This window comes from Gamsiella multidivaricata (genome assembly GCF_025024155.1).
Source record: "Gamsiella multidivaricata strain RSA 2152 chromosome Unknown BC939scaffold_1, whole genome shotgun sequence".
Taxonomy (NCBI): domain Eukaryota; kingdom Fungi; phylum Mortierellomycota; class Mortierellomycetes; order Mortierellales; family Mortierellaceae; genus Gamsiella; species Gamsiella multidivaricata.
The window spans coordinates 833,153-860,300 of NW_026251709.1; the positions used below are offsets into that span (position 1 = coordinate 833,153).

At 50.3% G+C, this 27,148-nt stretch overlaps 10 protein-coding genes across 10 annotated transcripts; 5 read left to right on the forward strand and 5 right to left on the reverse strand.

Annotated features, from left to right (window-relative positions):
* The first annotated feature begins 61 nt into the window (after positions 1-61).
* On the forward strand, positions 62-2,699 carry BC939DRAFT_434388 (uncharacterized protein). The gene is made up of 5 exons (XM_051553371.1): positions 62-569; positions 659-910; positions 1,012-2,086; positions 2,247-2,347; positions 2,493-2,699. The coding sequence occupies exons 1-5, from the start codon at positions 183-185 to the stop codon at positions 2,643-2,645; spliced, it is 1,968 nt and encodes a 655-aa protein (XP_051417936.1). The 5' UTR covers positions 62-182; the 3' UTR covers positions 2,646-2,699.
* Positions 2,700-3,265: 566 nt separating this feature from the next.
* Positions 3,266-5,845, forward strand: BC939DRAFT_524412 (uncharacterized protein; the record flags this gene model as incomplete). Its single annotated transcript, XM_051561256.1, has 2 exons — positions 3,266-4,139; positions 4,218-5,845. Coding segments are annotated over exons 1-2 (2,193 nt in total), but the record flags the coding sequence as incomplete, so codon positions are not given.
* Positions 5,846-6,840: 995 nt separating this feature from the next.
* Positions 6,841-8,617, forward strand: BC939DRAFT_524413 (Tetraspanin family-domain-containing protein). The gene is made up of 5 exons (XM_051561257.1): positions 6,841-7,326; positions 7,417-7,593; positions 7,678-7,752; positions 7,833-8,090; positions 8,199-8,617. Exons 1-5 carry the CDS (start codon positions 7,258-7,260, stop codon positions 8,397-8,399), a joined length of 780 nt encoding a protein of 259 aa, XP_051417938.1. The 5' UTR covers positions 6,841-7,257; the 3' UTR covers positions 8,400-8,617.
* A 345-nt stretch (positions 8,618-8,962) lies between these two features.
* On the forward strand, positions 8,963-13,073 carry BC939DRAFT_524414 (uncharacterized protein). The gene is made up of 2 exons (XM_051561258.1): positions 8,963-9,519; positions 9,609-13,073. The coding sequence occupies exons 1-2, from the start codon at positions 9,317-9,319 to the stop codon at positions 12,949-12,951; spliced, it is 3,546 nt and encodes a 1,181-aa protein (XP_051417939.1). The 5' UTR covers positions 8,963-9,316; the 3' UTR covers positions 12,952-13,073.
* Positions 13,037-16,061, reverse strand: BC939DRAFT_6391 (uncharacterized protein). Its single transcript, XM_051561800.1, has 2 exons — positions 15,492-16,061; positions 13,037-15,391 (listed from the first exon to the last, which is right to left on the reverse strand). The coding sequence occupies exons 1-2, from the start codon at positions 15,764-15,766 to the stop codon at positions 13,123-13,125; spliced, it is 2,544 nt and encodes an 847-aa protein (XP_051417940.1). The 5' UTR covers positions 15,767-16,061; the 3' UTR covers positions 13,037-13,122.
* BC939DRAFT_6390 (tetrapyrrole biosynthesis porphobilinogen synthase) lies at positions 16,062-18,263 on the reverse strand. Its single transcript, XM_051561799.1, has 4 exons — positions 17,667-18,263; positions 17,345-17,441; positions 16,833-17,197; positions 16,062-16,730 (listed from the first exon to the last, which is right to left on the reverse strand). The coding sequence occupies exons 1-4, from the start codon at positions 17,840-17,842 to the stop codon at positions 16,358-16,360; spliced, it is 1,011 nt and encodes a 336-aa protein (XP_051417941.1). The 5' UTR covers positions 17,843-18,263; the 3' UTR covers positions 16,062-16,357.
* A 19-nt stretch (positions 18,264-18,282) lies between these two features.
* On the reverse strand, positions 18,283-20,028 carry BC939DRAFT_434399 (uncharacterized protein). The gene is made up of 2 exons (XM_051553372.1): positions 19,938-20,028; positions 18,283-19,837 (listed from the first exon to the last, which is right to left on the reverse strand). The coding sequence occupies exons 1-2, from the start codon at positions 19,983-19,985 to the stop codon at positions 18,509-18,511; spliced, it is 1,377 nt and encodes a 458-aa protein (XP_051417942.1). The 5' UTR covers positions 19,986-20,028; the 3' UTR covers positions 18,283-18,508.
* A 1,877-nt stretch (positions 20,029-21,905) lies between these two features.
* Positions 21,906-23,343, reverse strand: BC939DRAFT_6462 (uncharacterized protein). The gene is made up of 5 exons (XM_051561801.1): positions 23,132-23,343; positions 22,930-22,996; positions 22,728-22,748; positions 22,484-22,611; positions 21,906-22,372 (listed from the first exon to the last, which is right to left on the reverse strand). Exons 1-5 carry the CDS (start codon positions 23,195-23,197, stop codon positions 22,064-22,066), a joined length of 591 nt encoding a protein of 196 aa, XP_051417943.1. The 5' UTR covers positions 23,198-23,343; the 3' UTR covers positions 21,906-22,063.
* On the forward strand, positions 22,990-24,351 carry BC939DRAFT_6538 (uncharacterized protein). Its single transcript, XM_051561806.1, has 3 exons — positions 22,990-23,691; positions 23,793-23,910; positions 24,086-24,351. Exons 1-3 carry the CDS (start codon positions 23,375-23,377, stop codon positions 24,257-24,259), a joined length of 609 nt encoding a protein of 202 aa, XP_051417944.1. The 5' UTR covers positions 22,990-23,374; the 3' UTR covers positions 24,260-24,351.
* Positions 24,352-24,375: 24 nt separating this feature from the next.
* Positions 24,376-27,119, reverse strand: BC939DRAFT_434406 (Adaptor complexes medium subunit family-domain-containing protein). The gene is made up of 10 exons (XM_051553373.1): positions 27,015-27,119; positions 26,863-26,902; positions 26,577-26,768; positions 26,259-26,470; positions 25,897-26,159; positions 25,453-25,798; positions 25,211-25,358; positions 25,007-25,118; positions 24,699-24,903; positions 24,376-24,598 (listed from the first exon to the last, which is right to left on the reverse strand). Exons 1-10 carry the CDS (start codon positions 27,015-27,017, stop codon positions 24,509-24,511), a joined length of 1,611 nt encoding a protein of 536 aa, XP_051417945.1. The 5' UTR covers positions 27,018-27,119; the 3' UTR covers positions 24,376-24,508.
* Between the last annotated feature and the right edge of the window lie 29 nt (positions 27,120-27,148).

The window sequence follows — 27,148 nt, forward strand, 5'->3', positions numbered from 1 at the left end:
TGTATTATTGGTCCTCCAAATCAATGCGGTGTGGGGGCAAAGTCGCTCCCCTCCCCCGCCAACAGCCTCACCCGCGTGCACCATCAGTACCGCGTCAACGTTGACTCATACGGACGACCTGCGGCTGCAGACTACGGCATCCAATCTCACTAAAAAATAAACCGGCGGGAGCCTAGCGATTCATGCCTTTAACAAAGGTCTCATTCCTCGTCGTTCGTTCTGCTGCTCAATACATCCGGCCCTATCCACTTCAACACGGCCTCACCATCCCACGCTCAGCCGTCAGAGGATATCATCGCCATATCATCCGTTCATCGCCAACGCGCCGAGTATCTGATTTGACCTGCGCCGCAGAAGTCCCTTTCACGAGAAATATGTCCACCATGGGTTCGGGCGGATCAATTTTACAAGGCACCAGTGCTACAAACGTGCCACGTCCGTTGGAGATTCGGTTGACAGACCAGGAGGCCGAAATCTGCAAAGCCTTGGACAGTGTCGCCAGAAAACATGAGGAGCAGGGGGGCAAGAAGGTGCAGCTCCGAATCGCAGGTGGTTGGGTTCGCGACAAGGTATGCTGGGTTCATGATACGAAGCAAGGTTCACGGCGGCAGAGTACCATTGGTCAAACACATCTTTTTATTATGGTTGCATCTAATAGCTGCTGGGACTCTCCTGCCACGACCTGGATATCGGAATCGACACTATGATGGGCTACGACTTTGCATTACTGGTCAACGAATACATGGAATCCCTAGGTCATGGGAAACGCACAATTGCCAAGATTGCCACCAATCCTGAAAAGTCAAAGCACCTGGAGACTGCGACTATGGTTGTACTCGGAATGCCATTGGATTTTGTGAACTTACGCTCCGAGGTCTATGATGATGCTAGCCGTATCCCCACTGGAATTGTAAGTTAAGGCTGGGGGGAGAGGGGGGGAGGTGAATGGTTTTTTTTGCTGACGGTAGATCCAACACTATGCTTGAGGCTAATATCATTACCTTTTGTTAGACCTTTGGGACGCCTTCCGAGGACGCATATCGACGCGACATTACCATCAACGCGCTGTTTTACAACATTCACACACACACTGTCGAGGATTTTACTGGAAAGGGTCTAGAAGACCTGAAGAACGGACTCATCAGAACCCCTCTGGAGGCATTTGAGACATTTTGGCAGGATCCCCTTCGAGTCATGCGGTGCATTCGATTTGCGTCCAGGTTCCAGTTCCGGATCGCTGAGGATGCCAAGCAAGCGATTCTCGATGCGCGGATCAAACATGCGCTGAGGACAAAGATTTCCAAGGAACGAATAGGCGCGGAGCTGGACAAGATGATCGACGATGGAGCCGGCCGAAGCACAGCTATCCAGCTGCTGCATGAGCTTGATCTGTATGATGTTGTTTTTGCCCCCCCTGAAGTCGATGGCAACCCAAAGGGTACTACAGCAGTGAATGGAGAGATCAGGGATATCGAGGACGCCTTCAAATTGGTGTGGATTATGGAGTGGCTACTCAAGATCAACCCTGCCCCTGCCAGCCAGGATGACCTTGAGGGACGGATTTTCCAGGCTGAGATCGATCATGGACTGGAAGCACTGTTGTCACGGACGCGTGGATCACCGTTCACTTCTCATTTGTATCCTGTCATCACCACAGCACCTACGCCAAACATTGCACAAATTGTTCCAAAGGACGAACCATTCCCCGAAAAACTCGGCACGCGCAATCTGATCTTGTCAGGAATGTTGTACCCGTACCGCAACATGTCGGCCACTGTCAACAAGAAGAGCATGCCAGCGGGATCGTGGATCCTTCGCTACGCTCTCAAGGGCAGGAATCTGGATATCGAAAATGTCACCAAGTTGATGGAGAGTCTGGAAGCTGTGAAGAGTATTGTGAACACCGTCACACAAAATCCAGCTGTGGATGAGAAAAGTATTGAGGCGGAGCGAGCGAATATGGGCATGGTTATTAGGGAGATTGCATCTTCTTCTGTCCTTGGAAAGAAGTGGCCTTGCGCCTTCTTGTTAGCCATGGGAGTGGATCTACTTCCAATGTACAAGTCATTACGGAAAGGAATCCTAGGCAAGTGAAAAAAAAAAAAAAGCTGTGTTGCACGCGACTTTTCTTTTTTTTTTTTTGGGCAGCAATTACCCTTTTCCTATTGTTTGAATTAAATTGAATTGGCTGCATGAGACATCTAACTTTGCACGCCACGTTTTTTTTTATTTTCGTCCCGCCATAGATGGTGATGCCAAGGCACAGATTGCAAAGTACAATGCCTTCCTCTCCAGAGCTGAATCATACCAAATCGAGCATTGCTTTGCATGGAAGTACCTGGTGGATGTAAGTCAAGTCGGAAAAAAGGATACGGTGCTCATCCATAATGCTGCAGGGGATAGCCACGTTTTTCGGATGCCTATATGGATGTGGGCCCTTACCCTTATTCTAATGCCCATACTTATTGTTACAAATTATGAACCTGCATTAGGGCAAAGAATTGACCCAATTGCTCAAGATCAAGCCTGGTCCTAAGGTCAATGATCTTCTCCGTCATGTCATGATCTGGCAACTTATGCACCCACGGTCCTCAAAGGAGGAATGCCAGAAGTGGATCCTCGAGCACTCAGAGCAATTTGCATAGAAAAACCTCATTCCTGCAAAATAAAAAAAAAAAGGAGGATATGCAAAAAAGCCAAAATATGAACGCGCATTGAAGAGGATGGCGGGTAACTGGATTTCCTCTTTCGGATAGTAGCGAGAGGCTAGATTATCGACCTGTGGGTCTTAATGCAGCCTCGTCGTGGCCGGCGGCCGTTAGGCCTCGTACTATCGTCATAGCCGGCTCTCAGTGACCCAATGTATCTGGCACATAGCACTATGCCGCTGGCGCAAGGAGCACCTCAAACCGGACCCAAACAGGTACAGTAACAAGAAGAGAACAACATGGTGCTAAAATTAAAGACAATGAGAAGAAATGAAGCGTTACCCGACTCTGGTTCTGAGGATAGGTGTCGCAGTTTGGGACTCAAACAAAAAGACAACTGGTGGTACGAGGTGGTCCAAGCTGTTGGTGCAATTGCTACATCGCCATTCAGACTCATGGCAGAAACAAAACCCCTTTTTTTCGTATTCTCTCCTGCCTGAATTCTCTTGTGGAATTTGGAGTTCCAGGGACGGAAGTCGCTTATGCAAAAAAACGGATGCGGTACCCGAGTATAAAAGCGGTGGTCAGGAAATGAAGAGGAATGCTTTTCGAGATAGGTTTTTGGTCCTTCCCTTATGTTGCCCTCTCCAGTTCATGTATCCCTTTTTGTGTAGATTTTCTTTCTCCAGTACTGGCACCAGCACCAGCACCAGCACCAGCACTAGTACCATCTTCAACTATAACTACACTTTTTCAGATTCCACCACGAGTCTGGTTTACAATACATATACGCATACACACAGACACACACACACACAGCTTTCCAATCTATCCAACTCCAGTACCGAGCACGCGTCCCTCTCCCCTAGTTAATTTATTCATTGCAGCCCACTCAGTGGGCACCTTTTTTCATATCACACTGTTATGTACCAGGCAATCGACACCTCATCACCAGCGCTGGAAAATATTCTCACATTGACTCGTACATCTCAACTCTCAATCATGCTCCGCCGAGACTCTCGCCCCGAGATGACGCTTGTCTCTCCAGTCTCCCTCTTTTGTCATACCAGCAATACATCCACAGATTTAAATGCGTTCAACGACGCCTACAAACCGCCCACTCGCTCTGTTTCCAAAACTCTTCGACGCAAAACCAACGCAACCGACATCGTGCACCAGTTCTTTAGAAGCTTCTCTTCTGTGGACCCTGTTTCCGAGTCGAGCATGGTTGCCTCCTATTCCAGTGCTAAACTCGCTCCACCTGTTTCACATGTGGTTGTCGAGGCAGTCGAGGTCCGTGCAGGTCCGTGCCACTGGTTCACAATCCGGGTCCATCCATGTCCCATAGTCATCCCTGGAAGTGATGCCGCGCCGATTCCTCGGAGGTCATATTGTGTCTATAGGCAATATGAAGACATTGCCGACTTTGCCGCCCGTTTAGAGGGAGAAGCCTCGCTGAAGCGGTCTAGTCAGGCTGGTCCCCAGCACATGGTAAAGAAATTTTAATGCCACCAATTACTGTGCGTTCTTGATTCGCGGACCATCTGTCATGCTCACGTTCATAAGAAGTTCCTCTCATTTAATCAGCCTAGCCTACCCAAACTGAGTCCGCGAGACAAGTCCATGGTACACTCTCGCAAGAAGCCACGACGTCCCCATACTGTCTTTGATGCGGATAGTTTAGACCTCAGGGTGGACGTCTCCAACTACTTCCAAGAGCTCTTTGCTTCGGATGAATCAACTGGTCGATGCCGCCTCGCCGCCGAGTTTTTTGGGATCTGGAAAACCGACCTCGAGGCCCATCTGAGCCAAGACGATCAAGACCCTCTGGCTCTCCAAACTGTTGGTCCTCAACCACCACCATCAAAACTACCTGCCACCGTTGTGAGGTCGGTCGCCCTCCCCATCGCATTTAGATATGGTAGCGACACTTCCTCCGTGACCACACCCTCGACGATGTTCTCGTCCCCAACCTCATCGAGTTCTTGCTCTTCGATATCGATCTCGCCAACACTCTCGCCGAGTAAAGTCAGAATCGGATCGGACTTTCCCTGGGACACCAAATTGTTCAGTCAATTGGCCGAGTTGGCGCCACCAAGCACTTTCTCTCTGTACGCTTCTTCCTTGGGTTCCTCATACCACGCCGATGTCGATGACGATGACGACGAAGACAACGATGAGGATTACAGCGATGAAGATGATAACGATGAAGACGACAACTGCGACGATGGCAACGACGATGAAAGCTATGGCACTGACACCGATGAATCGATCTCAGATTCGAGTACCGGGTGTGAAGAAGAGGCAAATGCTCTGAGCATGATTCCTCCTTTGCGTACGCTCAAGAAAATGATCTCCTTCCAGAACCTAAGGAAGCACTTCCGAGGAGAAAATGATCTATCCCCACTGCGCTCGGGAGCATCTACATCGTCAGAGCCACTTAAATCACTCCAATCCTCGCAATCGCTTAGCAAAGTACCATCACGCGATAAGACCTCAAAGAGGAAAAGGCACGTTGAACAAGTGGCGCCATATTCCAGAGCTATCCTGTCTGATGTCTTCCCATCCGAGTCGGACCTTCCTCAAGTATCTCAAGTAACCAGGTCTAGAGAGCCTCCCACTACACCCATTCTTGGGCCCGTGGCCACCGCGTCCTTGACATCCGGGAAAGAGTATCTGGCGACCTCTCCATTATCCATTAGTCCGGTCTTAACAGCAGGAAGTCGATCCGAGATGAAGCGCAGCGAAAAGAACCTGTCTCATTATTCCTCAAGCAAAGCTTCGACCCTAGATGACCAAGTCTTTTCAAGTACCGTCCCATCAAAATCGCCTCGAAAGTCCCCGAGCGGCGAAGCTGAAGCTGAAGGTATACATGAGCGTAAGAGCACCCTTCAAAGTCCGTATCCTAGAGCATCGGCTGCGCGATGGAGAGGCCAGCGAGAGCGATCAGCGTCGGACGGGGTCTACCCAGACTTACCTATCAGCGCCAACTTCAAACGCGGGCTTCACGGACCACTCGCGCAAAGCACCAAGGCCCAGTATTGTTCTGCTCCAATCGATGCCATCCCTCCGTCTTCATCCCATAGATTGGAAGCCCCACCCCGAATCACGAGCCCACTACTGAACAAGCGAATTTCCGGCAGTGTCCTACGCCGCGACAAGAGTCACAGCAGCAATGCGCGACGAAAGCAACGCGTTGATTCAGATGTGGACCAAGAAGGGTACTGTTCGCGAGGACAGGAAAGCGATCGCGGCATCATCAGCTCTGCCTCCAGCAGCGCTGGATTATTCCCCACACGCGACCCTTCTGCGTTCGTGGCGACGTTCAAGATCATTGTGGACGCGGAGAGGATTGTCGCACTGCAGATACAGGAGCAGGAGGAGGATTTCTTGCTGAGTGTCCCGGATTTGCGGTTGAGGGTGCAGAAGAAGTTTGAGAAGATGGACATGCCATTGCCGAGCGAGTTTGAGCTGGTGTGGACGCCGTGGCATGGGAATATGGTGACGTTGAAGAATGATGAGGAGCTGAGGAAGGCGCTCGAGTCGTCGGTGAACCAGAAGGTCACCCTGAGATGTATTTGTTAGATAACCCCATATATCCATAACGCCTAATGCTTAATGCTTAATGACTAATGACTAATGCCCAGAACTAGACTAATGACCCTGTAAATAAATAATAAATTATACACTTGATGCACGATCCATCAGGACGAATCCTTAATAAGCACGGCCAGCCAAAAAGAGTAGAAAAAGCCTGCTGAACAGTTGCGTGCAAAAGCGGGTACGAGCGATGCGGATGCCCTTCATGGTGTACATTCTAGCAAAGCCTAGCATTCGAAGGCACCTGATGGTGTTTGTTGCATCCAGTGCGGTATCCATCCTTCCACCCAGAAAACCGATCGCCCGCATCCTACCATTTTCCACCATGTTCGCCTTTTGGCCTTTTGGTTATCCTCACGAACGCAAAAACACCACCATGATATCCCTTAAACCTTTTTCTCGCACGGACTTTCTTGGTACTGTAGTGTACTATAACCTCGAAAAAAACCAACGACAACCACCACCGTTGCTTTGGACGCGTTATGATTGCGTTTTGCGTATCTTTCTCTACACTCCGCCAACGAGAATCACATGCTTGGTGTGCATGCATGCTTGCCTCTCATATCGGTGTCTACTCCTTCTTTCCGCACGCGTCGTCTTCACAGGTAATTTTATGCAACCTCAGGATCGCGAATCATCGTCACGTATCTGACCAATCGCCATCGCAAACAATCGAACCCGCACTTATCTGCTTCGTACCTACTATAATCCTATATCATCTCTGGATTACCGTAAAATGTACTATGGGATTTTACACGGGTCTTTGGGCTTAGATGTTGCATAGTAGACCTGTGTCCTCATGCAATAAAACGGGCCCGATTAGTGTTGCTGGGCACCAGCACTCGAAGCTGGCCTATTCTGCTCTGAATGAAAAGCATATTGTATTGGGAGGAATTTCAAATGATAAAATCGCACTGATATTCGATGGGTGTAATCGGCGCGCTTTGTCCTCACCTTTTCTTCATCCAAGCCAACTTCCTCAAGGACACTCTTTTTCCTCTACGCACAAATGGATCTTATGCACATTTACCGACACCCAATGCGGCTCTACATCCTTGCCTTCAATATCCTCGCCATGGTAACGAACGCTGGATCCTGTTTCTATACTCCGTTGGCCATAAAACAACATACGTCGATTATCTCGATGGTAACTTGACATTGTATTCAGATAGGGAGCGTCGGACTCACAGCCGTTGGGATTATCGGACTGACCAGCAACACACGCCTCTTGCTCGACTCAAGTATTCTCTCGTGGACGTCGATCGCACTCAGCCTGTTCATATTCTTGGTCTCCCTACTGGGCTGCGCGGCTGCTTTGGCGAACTCTAAAAGTGTTCTCAGCAGTGTAGGTCATCATCATAAGGCCGAAATTGAACCGCCCTGATCTTTGGCAAATCGAACTGATCGTCTTTCGCCCTCGTGGCTCTAGTATGGGGTCATGATATCGCTGCTGATCCTGCTGCAGCTGAGCGTCATCATCTTCGCACTCAGCCGACACGACAAGGTAAGAAAGTACTGTGTTATATAAGCTGCGATAGTCATATCATGCTGACCGTACCACCAATTTTTTTTTGGAATGCAAAGGTGGATGGCATTCTGGACAACGCCTGGCAGAGAGTCTACGACAACAATCCTCGCATTCTTCAGGATATCGAAACTCGTCTCGCCTGCTGTGGCTACTCTTCCGTTGGCGACCGAGCCGTCCCAAAGACATCCAAGTACGCGTGCCGTGAATCGCCCGCGTTCGGATACACTGTTTCATGCCAGAGACAAATCAAGGGCGCGTACCTGGATCATGAGGACCTTCTCTTGAGCGTCGTCACGAGCATCCAATTCCTGCAGGTAACGGTTCTGATATATCACCTTACCCTTGTGACGTGTGAGGAAAAAAAAAAAAACGAAACAGCGATGGATTCAGCTTAATATCGCCTTTGTTTTCTTATCCTGTAGATTCTCGCGCTGGTAGCGGCAGTGGCTCTGTGGTCACAACTGCCTCGCAGTAACGAGATCGAGGACCGATATCGGGTCGAGCACTCGCAGAGACTGCTCCGAGGAATGAGAGAGGACCAGGCACAGAGAGGATACCGTGATACTGGTGGCCAAGGCGAGGAACAGGAGCGTTACGGAGCGACTGAGTGGTCTAATCGCTAGGTGCTCCTTCATCGTAAGGACCGGCAACTGGACTCTCTCTTCTTTTTTTTTTTTGGCGGGTTCTCTTTTCTGGCCCTCGCATGTTCAAACAACCGTGCACTCCGTGCGATCAACAAGGTTTCCGAGTTGTTTTTGCTTGCTTGCATGGCAACCCTCTTTCTCGCCTCCCTCTTCAAACGTTGCGGACGTCCATGTGCTGCGAATAAAAATACCGCGGGAGTATGAAAAAGGTGTTTGCGTTTCTGTGGTAGTCTGCTGTAGTTGGAACAGGGCAGTGACACGTTCTTTTAATAGACTAAGCACGGCCGCTCGTGCTATTTTCTCCCATTGGCGCTGTTTCCCATTGATACCGTTGCTGCTTTGTTTGTGGACATGCAGCTGGGCTCGTTGTTGGGCCCTGGTTTCCCCTGTTTCAGGCTGTATGTATCATTACTCCCCTGAAATCGCGCCCAGAGCTTAAGGGCTTCCTGAGTAGATTTCTGTATCACAGAGGCGAGAGGCGTTTCAATTCCACATAGGAGCAGGAGTCTAGTCTAGTCGATGACAAGACCCTTGCCTAATCCATACGCCAATGCTAATGGGCTCCAGACCATCGGCTATTTATCCTATTACACTGCTTAGCGTAACACTCGATTTGCCTTGGCTAATCCCCCTAGTGCCAGTCTACCCCTATTCGTGCACTCGCCCTCGGTTTCGGTTCCACGTCTTGGTCCTTTCATTTTCCTCCTCTCCCCTCCTTTCCCTCCCCCTTTTTCTATTGCCCGCCCCTATCATCCTCCCATCCTTACCCGCTTACATTCTCCCTCCATCCACTCATCCTCATTTCCATTAATACCGTTAGTCCTTCTTCTTACGCACCTCTTTTCTTCTTCTCTTCTGTTCCTTGAACTCAGTTCACATACATACAAAAAAAAGCCATGTCGAGTGAAGGTGGAGGCCTTTGGCAAATCATTCAGTTCAATGGCCAGGCTGTTGAGGTCGAAGCACGAGTGGGCACTCCACATACGCACGACCAGCCTTTTGTACTACTGCACGATGTTCAGGACATCTTTCCTGGTGCCGCTCGCTTTCAATGTGGGAAGCGGGCCGTGGGGTTCATGGTCGATGTCGATGGAAACAAGTATGTTACACCTTTTGCAGCTCTATGTCTCCTCGAATTTCTTTCTTTGTCCGAACGCTAAGTGTATGTTATTTATCTGTCCAATGTAGGTTGCAGCCGCTGCGTGTACCATATCTACCAGGCACACCGTTGGAGGTGATTGTGTCGGATGTTCAGACAACCACCCCTCCTCTTCGGCCGAGCCCCAGTCCTCTGGCCAGAGAAAGAGCGTCTCGGATATCCAGTCAGAAGCTACGTCCAAGGCTTCTGCGGTCGCAACCTTCAGGACAGAAACAGGAGCTGGCAGAAACACCAGTGCAAGAGCAGCGGCAGCAAGGATCCAAGGAAGAACTGAGGGACGAGGACGGACTACCCGAGTTGTCTTTAGATCAGCAGCTGGAACTGCAGCTACAACAACCGAAGCAGGACCTGATGGAGCAGCGAGAACTACGAAGACAACAGAGACAGCAACGCCAACAGGGAACAGAGCAACAGGCGCAGCTGGACGAGCAGATGTTGCGGCAAAAACTGGTAGGGCTCGAACAGCAGCAGATCCAGCAAGAGCAGGAGCGCCTGCGCCAACAAAAGCTACGACGGCAGGAACAGTTGCGCCAAAAGCAACAGCAGCAGCAGGAACAGATGCATCAAGCACAGCCTCAACAACAAGAGCAAGCCCAGGAGCAGCAGGAGCAGGAGCAGCAGGAGCAGGAGCAGCAGGAGCAGGAGCAGCAGGAGCAGGAGCACCAAGAGGAGGAGCAACAAGAGCATCAGCAAGGGCAAAAACAAGAACAACAAGAACAACAGCAAGAGCAGCAGCAGCGTGAGCAGCAACGAGAACAGCGTCAGCAACGGTTATCACGTCAACAAAGACAGCAACAACAGCAACAACAAGGACGATCAGAAAGAGCCGCAACCCCGCCTGTCATCCCTGCTCCGACTCCACGAAAGCCCAGACTTCCCTCCATCCCTCCAGACGATCCCAACTCCAACGTCCGGATCTCAACCGACTCAGCCAAAAACAAATATCGAAAGTCCGTCATGCTCTACCAGTCCTTCCTCCACCACATCCGAGCGGGCCAAACTGAGCAGGCCAATGTCGTCAAAGAGGATTTCCGCCACCACTTCAACAACCTGGAGCTCGAGATGGCCAAGAATCAGGACCTGCAGGAACGGATGCTGGAGATGCAACAAACCATGCTCGAAATGCAACAGCGCTCGCTCGACCGCCTCGCCGTCATCCAAAACCGCGTGCAGGCTATTCTGGTGCAGAATTACGAGTTGCACGAGTACCCCGTCCCCAGACTGTTTGTTGTCTTGCCCAAGGATTCGACACGATGGGATTCAGATAACCTGTTCCAGAACAAGTTCCGACTGTACTTTTTGTGCGAGTGTGGCGACCACACCAAATCGAGCCAGAGCAAGATTCCACACCATATTCACCTAGCAAAGCATGAGGGGTACGACATTGAGAGACCGAGAGAGTTCTTTAGACGTTATGGACACTACGTGCTCAAGCTGTTGCAGATGCTCAAGTACGGCGTGGCAGTAGGCGGGTTCGCGGTGCCGGCACTGGTGCCCTCGCGAGTTGGAGAATCTGTCCGCAGGAACAACACGTATTCCGTCGACGGCTATTCCTTCGATATCGAGCCTAGTGTGAACCAGGCGATCGAATTCTTGCAGGCGTTACTGACAGACGGCGAGGTCACTCCGAATGGAATCCGACATCCGGACGACATGATGGAATCACTCGAGGGCTCGGACTTGAGGCGACTGGGGGCATTTCTGAAGAATAAGGACGAGGATCACGTACTGGGAAATCTCTACAGGGTGGTGACGAATCAGGGTCACGTTAAGTGGGTCTGTCTGGATCATTATCGCGAGACCTACAACACCTTGGCGATGAGGGAGCTGGAGGATATCGCGACGGTCAATGGTGGTCTAGTAGACGAGCACTACGGACGCGTCGTCATAGCTCTATACTCGTCCGCGGTTGCTACTCAATTCTACAGGGCTCTCGAGCGAGCAAAGTTTGTGCAGGAACTCAAAGTCAAACTCCGTTGGGATATCACGTACAGCGACGCCAAGGCCTTCAAGGAGACCATCAATCGATCCAACATCTCGGCGCTCGAACTCACCTGCACGGCCTCAAACTCTGCGGGCGAGCTATTGAACCGCAACAAGCGAGCCGAACCCCTGTGGCAGATCCTGTCGAATCCCAAGATCCGATCGTTCTCGCTCGATGGGTACTCGGGCTTCTTTCGGAGGGCCTCACTAGAAGTTCGTCCGAGCGAGGTCAGGGTCCTGCGCATCTCGGACGAAATTGACTGGAAGAAGGATTATGCCAAGGTGGTCGAGATGCTCCAGATGAGTCCTCACCTTACGGACCTGACGCTCGGCTGCACCAACATGAACGAGGCGTACAAGGCCATCCGTGAAGCGGCCTCCAAGCGCTGCCCACTCTCGAAACTCACACTTAAGGCTGGCCCGGACGAGCGACTGACAGCCCAGTTCGAACAGGACCAGGCATTGGTGAGCATGGATCTCGTCATCCCCAACTTGACAGCCTACAGTCACCTCCTCAAGGCCGCAGACTGTATCTCGACCCTGCATATCAGTTCGCAGACCAACAGCTACGGCGACTGCGCCCCCATCGTCGATGTCATCAACAGGAACCGCAACCTGACGGAGCTCAAGATCGCATGCTATGTCTCGGAGTTTGGATTGGTGTACGAGGCCATCCGAGCCAGTGTCGTGGCCAACCGTTCGAGTCGATTGAAGAAGGTGTGTATCTATCGCGCAGAGAACCAGCTCACGACCACAGACATCCGTACACCCCATCTCCTCTCGCTCGAGCTGCTCCAAATGAACATCCACGACGGTGTCCTCGCACAGTTGTTAAGCACATTCGGCTCCAAGCTGACGAAACTCAGGATCGACACCGATAGATGGAGGCCCATCCATTCAGCTATACTTCGCGAGGCATTCATGTCTTCGACGACTGGGTCTCGCCTGACTCACTTGTACCAAACGATCGCCGGCGTTGACGAGGGCATCCTGCGCGAGCTGAGCATGGTCATCAACCGGTCCAACCTGGCAGAGTACCATATGGTTATCGATCAGGCCTTCAAGATCGATCCAGAGCGAGCCATGTACTGGGTCGACTATATTACCTGCATTGGCGAGAAGTTGTCCTCGCTCGTCGTGGCCTGTCCAGAGCCGAATGAGTGGGTCGCGGCCTTGGGCAATGCAGATTTCCCAGCCATGGAGCGCATTTCGTTCCACCATCCGGGACAGAGGATCCAACGGGGCGGCCTGGAGTATATGACGCAGGAACACCACCAACAGCAGCAATATTCGAAATCAGAGGTCGACGCGAACTATATGCGCAGGACCGTAAGTGCTCCAGAGATACATGGATATCCAACGAGAGATAGCGCAATTACAGCGAATTAGTCTGCATTTCTTTTTTAATGACCAACAATAATGAGCAGCGAGGACTACCACTGGCCTCGTGAAGAAGACACGACACAATTATCATGATGAACAGTAAATAAAAAAAAAAGAAACACGTTTATTTCATATATATGAATAAGTAGGTATATGTGTCCAGTATAAGAAGGGTGCTTATTTCCGGTTTGCGATATCCGTTATGAAATCAGGCCACGCGTTCCTCTCCCTTGCTTCGATCGGCAGTCTTATACCTGATCCTCCGATTTGAGTTCCGTACAATCTCAAGGCCTCTAGTGCGGGACGCTGACCTTGACCGACTGAGTTTTCCATGCAGTCCACGAACATCTGCAGATCCACATCAGCCATGTTGGATTTGTTGATTTCCAAAATCCTCAGGATCCTGAAGTTCAGGCTCTTCAGGAACTTGTGCCAGTCCGTTTCGGAAGGCGTCCGCAGCCCAGTCCACTCTCCTTCTTCTCTGTCCCCCATTTCTTTCTTTATACTGATCATATCCTCCAGGGTCATATCGGTCTCTGTGGGGAAAAAATTCTCGAGTTCAAGTGTTCTCAGTGTGGGGCCGAAACGTCTTAGCATCTCGCAAAAGTGTCCGAAACTCTCGCTCCTGATCTTCTTGCAGTCCACATGGAGTTTCTGAAGGTGTCGACTTTTCTTGGCCCAGTCTATAATATCGTGTATCCACTCACTGTCAGAAGTGTGCCTGAGCCGAAGGGTCGTCAAGGACTTGAGAAGATCACCCTGAAAGAGCGAGGACCATGACACGGGACAATCTCGGGGCCGTACACGATCGCGCTCGAGCAACAACTCCTTGACTTCAGCCGAGGCGCGCTCGACCTTCAAGACAATAGTTGCTTTACCGCGGTTATTAAACTGGATGTCGGTAGATGGTGATCCTATCTGGCCCGGAAACGGATGGGCTCCCAAGATTCTTTCAAGCTGTCGGCGGAACTGCCGCCGAGGGCTGTCTAGGATCAAGCGCTGCAGATGAGTCGCTCGGTGAATGATGTTCTGGATCTTCTCCGAACGTGAATGGTCAGAAAAGTCCTCGATATCGAGGCCAAGCCGTAAGAGGCGCAAGTGCGAAAGATCAGAAGGGACATCAGTTGAGGACAGGCGCAAGATCTTGGGCGCTTCGATCAGCTGCAGCTCCTTGATCGTCGGGATACCAAGTAGCTCCACCCAAGCATCGCATGACCCTCGGAAATATCGGGGTGCAATTCCCCTAGCACAGGCGATGTGAACGATTTCGATTGCAGGGGCGTTCCTGATGGCTTTCACGTAGTCGTTCATCTGGTGATGATTCGCGACCCACGCCAGCGTAAGATCGATCCAAGTACCGGGAAAATCCCTGGCCTGGAGAAATCTGCAAAACGATCGCGCCTCTTGTGCACTCCTCAAGGTAAGCGTGACCTTGATGGCAGAGTAGGAGTAGGACGAGGGGTAACTCTCGACGGAGCCGTTATGGGTGCGAAGGAACTCCTTGAAATGCTCATTTGAGAACTCGAATCCAGAGCTGGGGAGAGGTCCAGCAGAGAGATGTCTCTGTCGCTTGTTTCGCGACTGATAGTTCGGCTGAGAGGGATAATGAACAGGGTACGATGGATCACTATGGTGGTCGTTAGATGAATGATCCCTGTAGCGTTTATATTCTTGTGAGCGATGAGGCTCGTCCATATACATATCGCGATTCTGGGATCCTGAACGACTAGGAGACCTCTGCGGATCGCCCAAGAGCGCAAGGGGTCGCGACCGACTGTGAGGTCTTCTTGAATGATTGTTTGTTTCAGGGCGAGCGGCGCCCACAGAGCGATCAGGACTACGAGGACTCCTCGAGCGCCCGATTAAATAAGAGCGACCAGATGACTCGTTGGGTCTAGGAGACATTGATTGGCGAGGCGACTCTCTCGAATGATAGTCTGCATCGTAATGACTAGGCGCCTTTGAGTGGTCGCCAGGAGACCTCGGTCGATTATTGGGGTTCCTTGGGTGACTGATCATGCGGGAGCTGCCGTTCGTGTCGGGTCGATCAGAGGATTTTGGATTCTCAGGAAGCCATGGATCGCTGGGGGGCTTGGCGAAGCTACGAGTCCTCGAACGACCCCTTTCGGACGGATGGTCATTATGGGTGTCATGATCTTCATGGTCGTCATGATCATCATGTTCATCATGGGCGTCATCCACGGTCAGATCCAGGCGCTTGACTACTCGCTGGTGATGTTCAAGGACAACTTCCCTCACTAGGTTGCCCATTTGAGTCCAATATGCCTTTGGAAAATAGCCAAGGTTTTCTCCCATCAGGTCATCAATTCGATTCCAGTATGACTCTGGAAAACCATCGAGGACCGAGTGATCGTGTATAACATGGATGACCTGGTTTCGATAGTAGGGGATCCATTCAGCCTTTTCATTTCCGCCCTCATCTTGGCTGACGTGGGCGAAGCACCAAAAAAAAACTACCAAAGGTTAAAAGCGAGTTATGAGCTCGATGTGCCTGTTTGTTTGCTATCAAATATTCATCCGCGTACCGTTTGTGGACCCCTTCCTGAACCCCTTCCATGTCCTCATCATCTCCAAGCGATTTAAACCCAACGCGCTTCTCAAGGACTTTGCCCCCAATCTCCAATCGCTTCATGTGAGGGAATAACTCACGGATAGTGCTGAGGGGAATGTATTTGAGTCCAGATTTGTGAGTACAGATTGGGATGCGCCAAGGGCCTTGGCACTCGCTAGGAATGGTGGCTATGAATTGCTGGCTCACTGGCGGGGGCCGCGGTGTAGTGTTGTCCATCGTGGTCTCCATTTGAGGTGTGAGAGACGCGCGTGTTACGGATAGATGTGCAATATGGTCACAAAGGGAACCGAAGCTAGGCCGCAGACAGTTTTATGGACAGACAGTGCCTGTACCACACTGTGAGCGCATGTTGTATTTTGCCATGTTCTTCATGGAGAGTGGTTCCGTCGGTTCGCAAGTGAGGTTATGTACAAGTTGCCTACTGCAATACCTCGAATTCCGTTCCGATGACAAGCAGCATCCTTCCGCCACAACGGAACCTGCTTCAGTGGCACTATCGACTTAGATATTTGCACCGGTGATCGAATTCATCTCAAAGACTCGGACATGTCTTGACAGCGTCTGCCACAAAGAGCCAATCAGGTCTCCAAATTCTGGCCGCAAAGCTCCCTGTCATCATCATGCGTAGCCACAGTATTCTAGAGCAAATGGCCCCGCTGGACCGCATCACGCACGGAGAATACCGCAAAATTAGCGTGGCACCACCAGTTACCGTCAAGACCAATGCTCCTGTAAATCGTATTCAAACGCTTTGTTTATTGTGCTCTTCCTCCCCTGCAGCCGCAAATATGATTTGGCACAAGGGTTCCTTTACTCCTTTTACTTTTTGTCCTCTTTGAGCCACTCCAAGACCTGGGGCGTATAGTACGTCAAGATAAAGTTGGCGCCCGCTCGAATGAATCCATCCATGGTCTCCATAACTCCTGTCTTCAGATCAAAGACGCCCGCCTTGGCCGCGTGCCAGATCATGGCATACTCTCCCGAGACCTGGTAGACCGACAGTGGATAGTCGGGCGCAATCTCACGAGCGTCCCTCAAAATATCCAAGTAAGGCGTGCCTGGCTTGACCATTAGAACATCTGCTCCCTCGCCCATATCCCTGACAATAGCACGACGTGCCAGCCCACGGGCCTGAGGAGGTAACTGGTAGCATCTACGGTCACCGCTTCCGGGAGTAGAATGGCAAGCATCACTATCAAACATTACAAGAGATATATCGCCAGTCAGTTACAGTTCGTAGCATTGTATCCCTATCAACAAAAGAAACGCGACCTTTCTTTCAAGCAACACATACCGGAAGGGTCCATAGAAGCCCGATGCAAACTTGGCAGAGTACGACATCACGCTGACCTTGTGCGCAATACCCTCCTCGACCAACGCATCCTTGATGCCCTTGATACGTCCATCCATCATATCGCTGGGCGAGATCATATGGCAGCCGTTACGAGCATAGGCCATTGAGATTTCAACCAGACGCTTGACCGATGCACGGTTGTCGATCGTACCGTCCTTGCGCAGGACACCACAGTGGCCGTGCGACGTGTACGGACACAAGCAGACATCACAGGCAAGCAGCAGATTCGGGAAAGTCTTGCTTAGCACATGCAGAGCTCGGATCGCGGGGGTGTTGGGATCATCTGCTGCAGATCCAACAGCATCCTATAGCGATAATGCCCAAGGCAGAGGGAGAGGCACATTAGAACGCGTTTGCATTAGTAGCGGAAGAGCGATCGACTCGCGGCCATTTTCATTTCGATACTTCAGTTAGATCTAGTCGCATGGGATTCATAGCGTCCAGCGCCATACCTTTTCGATCTTGGCTGGCACGCCGAAAATGATGACCGATTTGAGGCCATTGGCAACCAGGGGCCTCAAAAAGTTGACCAGCAAGTTGACTCCCCAGCTATTGGAGCAATACCATAACCACAAAATAATGGTTAGCGCTCTCAAACCAAGATCGCAAAGCCGGTCCAGAGAGATAGAGAGTGAGGTGCTGCGCTAGCAATTGGCAGACGATCCGCACAGGAAAGCACCATGCATATCGCAATGGACAGAGGCAACGACACAGGCACCAGAAAGTGCGAAGGAGGGAATGGGGCAGAGACAAGGGAAGGGGTGCAGCCCTTACCGAGATTGACCAGGCAAGGTTTCGATCTTTTCCTCGACATCGTCATTGTCGGTGACAAAGATGGGGTACATGAGCATGCTGGGATTGAGCTTCGAGCCAGCCTGCCATGTTCTGTGCAAGGGGTGGTGGTAGCCAGCGTGGAGGAGCGAGGTGTTGCGGTTGGGTTCTTGGGTCATGGTGGGGCTGCGTGTGGGAAAAGTAGGGGAAAGACACAGCGCGACACAGGGTTTTATTCTCTCCTCAGCTCATTGGATCACGTGTTAGTCCGTGGCGAAACGCGTTTGAGGAGCAAGAGGTCGCTGCTACGGGCGCATAATGGGGGTCTCAACAATGGGGTTTTTGCATGTGGGTTTGGATATTTTCCCGCGACGCATTGGCCCTCGAGATCCGTGCCTTAGACGCGTCAGCCCACGAGCTGTGTATTTGCAGCGACTGAAACCCCCTAGTGGGATCCATGGCCAGTCTTCAAGATCAAGCTGAAAAAATGGTCGGAGCATGACAGCAGTCTTTGCATTGGGCAGGTCTTTACCATGGTGTCTTAGTTCCAGAGTTCCAGAGTCTTAATCCCTCTTGAAGTAAGACGCGCGATGGGCATAGCCATTTGGCTCTGCTATTTATTAGATTGGATGTGAAACTGCTTGATTTCATCAGGGATGTCCTACGCCTATTACTGCTCCTTGAGGTTCCGGCACCCATGTGCTAGATGCTGAGTATGATCCTGGATATCCTTGACCAGCAAGGTATTTCCTGTGCACATCCCTGCTTCCCTGTCCAGCCATATATACCTGTCGCTGTCATCCTCACCGCTCGGGGTATTATCGCTGGCCGCGTGCTACGCCTGATCACCTCGACCTGTCTCCATAAAGACCATTTCTTGCCTTCTCCGACTCTATGACGATATCCATTGGTGGACAGGTGTCGTCGTTATCATCGTTATCATCGTTATCGTCGTCATCATCGTCATCTGCGAGTCTCACAAGACCATGTCCACGACCCTTCACCACCACCTGTTGCTGCTGTCCCATCTGACGAGCCCTCAGCTCCCGCATATGTTGTTCCTCCTCCTCTTGTATTTCCATCTCCTTCGCTACTCGCTTCTGTCTCGAGATCGCAAACGGCAGCAGCACAATGGGAATCAAGATCCAGGTCGCCAAAACCGGAATGTTGTACTTTAACCGATTATAGGACCCCATCAGTACGTATCGCGCAATTTGGACCGCGTTCAGGAATGGCATCGCATAGACCCACTTGTAAAAGTCCGGCAGGAGCTCCACAGGGTTGAAGACCGCAATCACATTCATAATAACGAAGGTGATCGTAAAGCATGGGATGAACACCACGGGAATCAGGTAGATCAGGAAAATGACCATGGACGCGACTGCACACTGGAGGAGCAACATGCCCGCAAAAAGTGAAACGAACTGCGAACCGCCCGAAGGGAAGGGAACGCCAAAGACGAACAAGAGGAGACTGTACGCCATCGAAAGCGCAGACAGGAACGCGAGCAGCGGGAGCAGCAGACAGGCCATCGTCTTGGGAACAGTCGCGTTTCGGGTCATCGGCTGGATCAAATGCGCAACCAAGTATGTACTTCCTCCGGCAACCAAAAAGATCCAGATGTAGGCCACAGATGTCGCAGACGTAATGATCGGGGCGGTGACGGGATGTAGGTCGAATTCCTCGAATGCCACGGGCGTTCCCATGACCTGTGGTGCAGCCTGCAAATTGGAGAGAGGGATGTTGCTTTGAGCCGAATACGCGAGCAAGAACTTGATCCAAGCCGGGTTGAAGAACTTTGTGAAGAGCAGGAATTGTGTGTACATGTAGGCGACGATGTAGGGCTTGACCACCAACGGATCTCGGCCTCCTTCGTAGATAAACATGAATGCCTTGGTCGGGTCATAGTCTGGCAATGGCACTGCAAACGCCTTGTTCAGATTCGCGGATGCGTTCGGTTGTACGACAACAGCACCCCAGTAGTTACCGTTCAGGACCTGTTCCTGGATGGCGGAGATATTGGGGTAGCGCGTCATGTTGTGGACGTCCCAGTTGATCTGTCCTGGTTGATCGTTGACCTGCTGCGTGAAGTTGAGATAATTCATCCCGATTATCCCCTGGTCCAGATCCACTACCAGAACATTGAAGTTCTTCATATGGTCGGCTGATTGAAACTATCAAGGTTGAGAGCAAGGTGTGGAAGAATTTGAGATTTGGAAAGAAGACTAGAGAACAAATATGGCGCATAGAATAAAGAGCTTTCGCCGCACGTACTTCTGCTCCGAAATACAATGCCATCAGGCCAAAGTAGGAGACGGTCATCACCACCAGCACTTTTGCAGCCTTGATGATAACCTGCTTCCACGTAGGCTTCTCGGGCATATCCAGCATGATGTTGACAAAATTAAACAAGTCGGTTTCTGGTTCCTCGCCGCCTTTCCCTGGGACTCCAGTCTTTCGCTGAGAGCCGTGGTCACGAGAGAGCTGATGTTTCTCCGGAACCATGTCGTTCCTGAGATGCTCATGATGGTGGTCATGAATAAGGTCGTTCTTGCTTCCGGTTGCGCTCTGTAGCTCTGGCGTACTTGCTTCAAAACGAGAGATGTCCTTGCTATTCTTCGAACGATGAAAGTATCCCAGGGTTGATGGAAGTCCAGTCCCTGAAGTTGGTTCATGGCTACCTTTGCTGCGTGAAGCTGGATTATGTTTCGCTCCATCCCTGGTACTGCTGCCGTTGCTGTTGTTACTTTTGTTGCTTTTGTTGTGTTTGTTGTGTTTGTTGTTGTTGTTGTTAGAGCGAGTGGCATGATCGGCTGAAGAAGTGTCCTCTTGCGCTGTACGACCCGAAGCAATCTCCCCTAGCGTTGTACGACCTGAGCACCCTGCATGGCCATTTCTGCTTGTTGATGTTTTGTTCTCCTGTGCCGCTGAACTGAGCCCTCGGCTCGCATCTGTAGTGTTTATTATCTTCGAGGCCTTAGATGTCGATGCTGAGGAGAGAGTGGGCGATTTCAGCCGTGGGGGCTGCTGCCGACTCAGGTTTCGGTCTTGTAGCTCCACATCGCCCTGATGGGGATGGCCTCGCTGGTCTTTGTAGCTGAATTTGGTGTCATGATCAGGATCAAGGGCATGCTGATGGTACTGCGGTTGGTTCAATGTGGGCGTAGTCGCAGATTGCAGCGGCACGGGTAGGGTTGAAGAGGTATATGGCGCTGTGGTCGCTTGTATCGACCGAAAAGCTTCCGAGGGTGACGATGGTATCACTGCTCCTCCATGGCGTGATGTGTATGGTGGCGACGCTGAAGCCGAGGTCAAACGCGAGTGTGATAAGGACGGGGTGTGCCAATGTGATCCCTTATTGGGAATAGAACCTCGTGGCTGTGAAGGCAGGGGCAGAGCACTCAATGACGGACTGTCCATTCCCGAGTGCTCACTTTGATTTGAGGACGACAGCGTCTCGTCGTCGTCGTCGTTGTCGGTGGCCTCAATCATGATATCATTGTTGACGATGATGATACTGCCACTGCCGCTGCTTTTTTTCCTGTTAAGAGGAGCATCGTTCTTGTTGGAGAAGGAGTTGGTGTACTGGGGCACTCGTGATCTTGTGTTTCGTGAAGACATGTTCAATAGCGCGATTCCCCCGGTCAGCCACTTTGCAACAACAGTAAGAACTGGAGAAATCTGCAAAAGGAAACGCTTGTTGAGCTTGGGAGGAGGTAGCGAGGAAGCAGGTGTGTGAAGGAGAGGAGAGACAATGAATATGAGATACGAGTTGCTCTTGCTTCTTGGTGCAAGGAACGGATACTGTACTCAGGAGGAGAACAAGTGAAAGAACGAAAGGAAGAAGAAGAGCGAGATGAAAAAGAGATGAAGAACGGCATTTGAAAGGCTTCTTAAACAGATAACACACGCTCCTTACAATAACACGCGACCAAGAGCTGAGCTCCTTGGTAGAGCCATTGGGTCTAGCAACAACAAACATGCAAACCCTTTATTTGTAAGAGCTATTAGCAATCTTATTTCTTGCCAAATTGTGCTTTTTGCTTGTACCACCTACACAAAATAATTTGATCCGCATGCTATGGGTCATACGCAAGTGGCGACCTTTATTGCGTTAGCACAAGAACCAGCAACAGCAACAGCAGGAGCAGGGGTAATAAAAGTAGCCATTAGGGTGTGGAGAAAGCATGTAGAAAGTATGGAGAAACATGCAGTGCTTAGTAACATTTTTTAGTAGCAATCATCGGGATCTGTTTGAATATCTAGCTGAGTTTATTGCAATTAAAACCACCCTAGATGTGCGTGCATGTCAATTTCATTGTCATGGGAACCCATGCCTAGCAATCCAAGATTCGTTTCCGACAAAAAATGGGGTCCATCCAAAAGTCTTGAAGTTCCAATTAACGCCTCTCGACAACAACCTTCAGCTCGACCGACCCCAGGTCGCCCAGATCAACTCGTGCCCAAGAGTCGCCAATAGACTTGATCTTCGTTCCATTGACTGTGACCTTATCGACAACAATACCGTGCTTCTCCTTGAGCTCCTTGATCACATCCTCAACCTGTACAGATCCGAAAATAGTTTTTGATCCAGGTAAGACCTCGTTCACAGCGCGCGGGAAGACCAGAGGAGGAAGCACCTGTAGACGGTGACGGAGTTCCTGTAACTGAATAATACGCTGCTCCTTCTTCACTGCCTGTTGAAAAACCTGTTCATGTTGTAGTGTATGTAATTGATCAAATTTCGTGTTAGAAACATAGATCATTCCAAAACCGTATGGCATCTTTGACCTGTTCTGACATAGCAAATTTTTCCATGCCTTGTTAGCCTCGTGTGCGTGCTTCATAGAGTCTTGACCAGCACTGAATGCTTGCATAACGTGTTGTGAGCTCCTGTCGATATAGTTGGCGAGTCTCATAGGATACAGCTTGTTTCTCATTCTTCCGGCTAGTTGTGTGTGCAATGAATATAAGCAAATGGTAAGTACGGCAAGAGCTTTGATTCGCTGTATTAAACTTGTCCTCGTCAGGCGCTTAGGCCGTCAAGTTATCCAGAAGACTTACGAGCAACGGTGACAACATCCCCTAGATCAACAAAGGCAATGTAGTTCAAATTAAAAACAGAGCCACATTAACGTCAATTGCCTTTAGTCCTTCGCTGAAATATCTCTTTAAAGGTCCCTGCATTTCACTAGCGGCACACCCTCGACTATCGTAGCGGATAGACTCAATTCCTGTTCGACTCAGCATGTCGCTGTCTCCATACCTGGCTTTCCGAGTCCCTGGACGTTTGCCCTCAAGGTGACTTCAACGGACTTCTGAGACTTCCAGCGCTACCGCCGCCATAAACAAAACACAGGTATATGCAATAGGATAGATATGTTAATATCCTTCCTGTTGAGTATTACTTAGTGCGTCCCGTTCCGGAGCTGATCTGCCTGCTCCTGAAGACTGCGTCCGAAGTGTACCTTGACGATGTGAGTGGCGGAACGGCTGACTGCCCCGGTGAGCGCTGACCTGTTGACTGAAAACATGCTGTGAAGTGCTGGTGCTGTCTAAAAGAACGAAGTCGTTGCTGTCCTGGCAAGTAAACGAAAGTGAATAGGCTCGTTGGCGGCACACCAAGCCGAGGGGAGGGGAGGTAAACAAATCGTCCGAAACGGGTGACTGCCGCTTTCACCATTTCTTGAGCTCCTTCCGCAATAAGTGTCATGGGAACAAGACGCCCTATCGCATTTGTCGTCTTGACCCATCAACACTTTCAGGAATCAACAATGTCACCAACAACAGCGCTCGCTCTCACAAGAGCCCTTATTTCGAGAGCCAGGCCGGGACAGCTTACGACCCGCCAACTCTCACACGCTGCCCGTTATGCCGCGCGCTTTTCTTCAACAGTCTCTGAATCACTCCTTGCCCGCACTCATATCCGTCATACCCACGGAGCCCTTCTTGTCACCAAATTGTCAACTGCCTATACCTTTTCGCGTCTCTTCAGCTCTTCAAAGCAGGAACAAGAATATGCCATCAGGTACATTTTGAATTATTTTACATTACCCAGCTGCTATCCAAGCATGTCATTCCATATACATGGGCAGCTCATCATATTCAACGCCTTGCTTTCAATCACAGCGAATTGTCCAACGACGATTACCACAGCGTTTCCGACGCTTGCATGAATAGGATGGTCGAATACTTCGAGGATCTGGGCGACGAGCACGAAATCCCTGGATACGATGTTGAATATCAGGTGAGTTCATGCAAAAAGGTGTGTTACTCAGCTTGTTTCCCCCACAACCTTCTGAAGGTTCTGAGAAGAACGGATCGCTGACTTTGTCTGTATTCGTTCTATAGAGCGGAGTGATGACTCTTAAGCTCGGTGATAAGGGAACATATGTGGTTAACAAGCAACCCCCAATAAACAGCTCTGGCTATCATCGCCAACCACAGGGCCTAAACGATACGACTACGATACGACACACAAAACCTGGTTCTACGGCCGCGACCATCATTCTTTAAAGTACTTGCTCGACACAGAGATCTCAGAGGCGACTGGAATTGACATTGACGTGCCGCTGGATGGTCTCGACAATGAATAAGCAGCAGGGCGCACGGAGATCATACATGTATAGATTATTGGAGGACAGGACAAGTGCTGGAGATAACCAATAAACACTCTTCAGTAACTGAGCGATCAAAGAAAGATGAACTGGAGTGACGAAATAGTTCGAATGGTATTATTATTTCAGGTATTTTTTGGTCCTTTCTATCAATGGTCCTCGGATGGCATCCATGATCAAAAGCGTCGTTATTCCGTCTCCCCAGCAGTCGATCATGTCCATGCTTGTTTACACAACGCTATATTCTGCTGGCGTCAGGATACTTTGTTTGGAGAATGGCACATCGGAGCCGTCTGCAACCAGAGTCACAGAGATAACCTATTGGCGCAAAAAGGAGCAATTGAGCGAATGGATGAGTTAGCATACATGGTCATTCAAAACAAAAGGATATCGGCGCTCCATGCAATTGGATACGTACATCGACATCACAGATAAGACGTTCGCTCTCAAACTGAACAGAGACAGGGAAGAAACTCTCGGTATCTTCACCCTGACAGTTGAATTCCAATGATCCTGATGGATTGGACGCATCAATCGACGACAATTGCCAGATCAGCGCGCTTTGCTGGGGATCCACAACGTATTCACCATCGGCATCGCCCACAGTTGGCCGTGCTCCTTGTCTATGGTATGCAATGCAACACATGGTTGATCATATTAATAACGGCGGCATATATGAAGCGCGTCTTACAGCACAAGAATACCAAGTAAAATATGTAAACTTACGGCAAAGGGATGATAATGTTGACGTTCTTGAACGCCATCTCCTCGTTCTCTAGCTGATATTCAATATTGACATCACTTGTGCCATCTCCTGAAGGAGATGGCCAACAGTTGACTAGCGGTGCAAAGCAAATAAAGTCGATTAGATTTTTTTTATCCAGTGTAAAAGTCGCCATATAAAATCCCCAAATGGTCGAGCATCCTTACTCGATAGAGGAATAGAGCTCTCGTCCTTGCTGATGAATCTCCAGCGCAATACTCCTGTGGGCGTATTAAGTGGAAACTCCTTTGAAGAATCCCTGAAAGCAATCACATTTTCACTGTTGAATAGAATCTTGTTGACATTTGGATGGGTCTAAGCAATATGTACGGTCAGGCATTAGCAACCCTTCTCCATGGTCCGATATAAATCCAAAGCGATGTGTTGAACTATCGAAGCTGATCCTCACCTTGAACTGAATGCTAGAATCCTCGAGATGACTGAGCGCAAGGCTGACCTTGGCAAAGGCAGGGTCAGAGACGCGCAGCATCAGATCACCCTTGACTTCCATGTTCTCCAGTCCACCATCCCGATTCGCCACGACTGTGATCTTTTCTTCGATATGGACATGCACACTCTCCATGGGGAAAGTAGGCTCCGCTGGAGCAGAATAGCTGGGCTGAAGAGGGGCACGCTGCTGAACAATGGGTGCCGCCTCAACTTCTGATCGAAGGGATTCAAACAAGTCCGTGTTGTTTTGCTTGCGTCCCAGCTGCATGCCTCTAGCCTTTGTAGTAGGTGCCTTGGGCGCAGAACTATATGTACAAAAAGAAGAAATAGCATCAGTCCATAACTCTCTGGAGTAGTCTGGTCGACTTTCGTCGCTGCGATAGCACAAATCAGTGAGCCATACTTGAACTTGGATATGTTGTCATCCATGGAGGGGCTTGGTGAATCATAGCCCTGGCTTCCACCCATGCCTCCCATACCCCCCATGCCTCCCATGCCCATGCCGGATTGACCTCCAAAGCCCATGGGGCTGCTCTGGCCATATCCACCCATTCCCTGTCCGTAGGCGCCGCCCATTCCGCCCATTGCCTTCTTCTGCTCCTTCCTTTGTAGATCCAATAACTTGGCCCTCCTCTTGAGCTCCTCCTTGGCCTCACGTTCCTTATTCTATATCACAGGTGTTCAAACAAGAAAACGTGTTAGGTGAAGACCAGGTTTCATGTCACCTTCAAACACGATCCTAGACGTTAAATCCGACAAAGTAACCTTCTCAATCATCTCCTGGATCTTTTCTTCATGGCTCTCCATTTCAGAGATACTTGCAACCTGGGCCAGATTCACGTTCTCTCTGTATCCAAGCGAGATGATCTCGTCAAAGGAGCTCAGCAGCTCGAATGCATTCCTGTCAATCTCGCGAGCATCCGTTGGCCTGCAAACCGAGGAAACGACTCGGGAGACCAGTTGAAGTGTGTCAATATCTGGAAGACAAAAGTGGGTAAATAGTTAATTCGATACCAATTACTCTGAGTTCGAAGTTCGATCAATATTCGTAGTCGAAACTATTCGGTCAATGGTTGGCGTTACCTTGCAAGATGTTGGATTGCTTGTTGGTGATAAGGACAACGAAAACATCCTCCAGCGGTTGGTATACATAGCGCACATTGTCTGTCTCGATTGTTGTGTGTTGCTGTCCGCTGCTGGTCAACTTTGGGAACGAGGCGATCAGGCCCTCGATTCTCGCGCGTGTCATTTCCTTAAACTGGCGCGAAATCAGAGCTGGGAAGAAAGGGGGGCCGGAGGTTAGCATCGGGAGCAAAAAAGCATTGACAGTGCAACGAGATCAGCAGCAACCAAATGAAGAACTGGTTACCTTTGCCGCTCTTTGTACAGATAGAGACCGCAAGGACGACCTAAAGAACGTGAGGTGGTTGTGGGCGAGAGTGAGGTGATCAGCCTCAACGGTCATCAGAATGTCTACAAGTCGAAACTCGGTTCCTGAGCAGTCGTGAAGGTGGTATTTACCATGGTGGATGCGGAGTGTAGGTTGCAGGTGAGTGGCGAGAGGAGGGAGTGTTTGCTGCAGATGCAGAGGAAGAGAGATGGGCGTTGGTGTTGATGCGAGGTCGAGATGAAGAATGGTTCGCCCGACGTGGCAG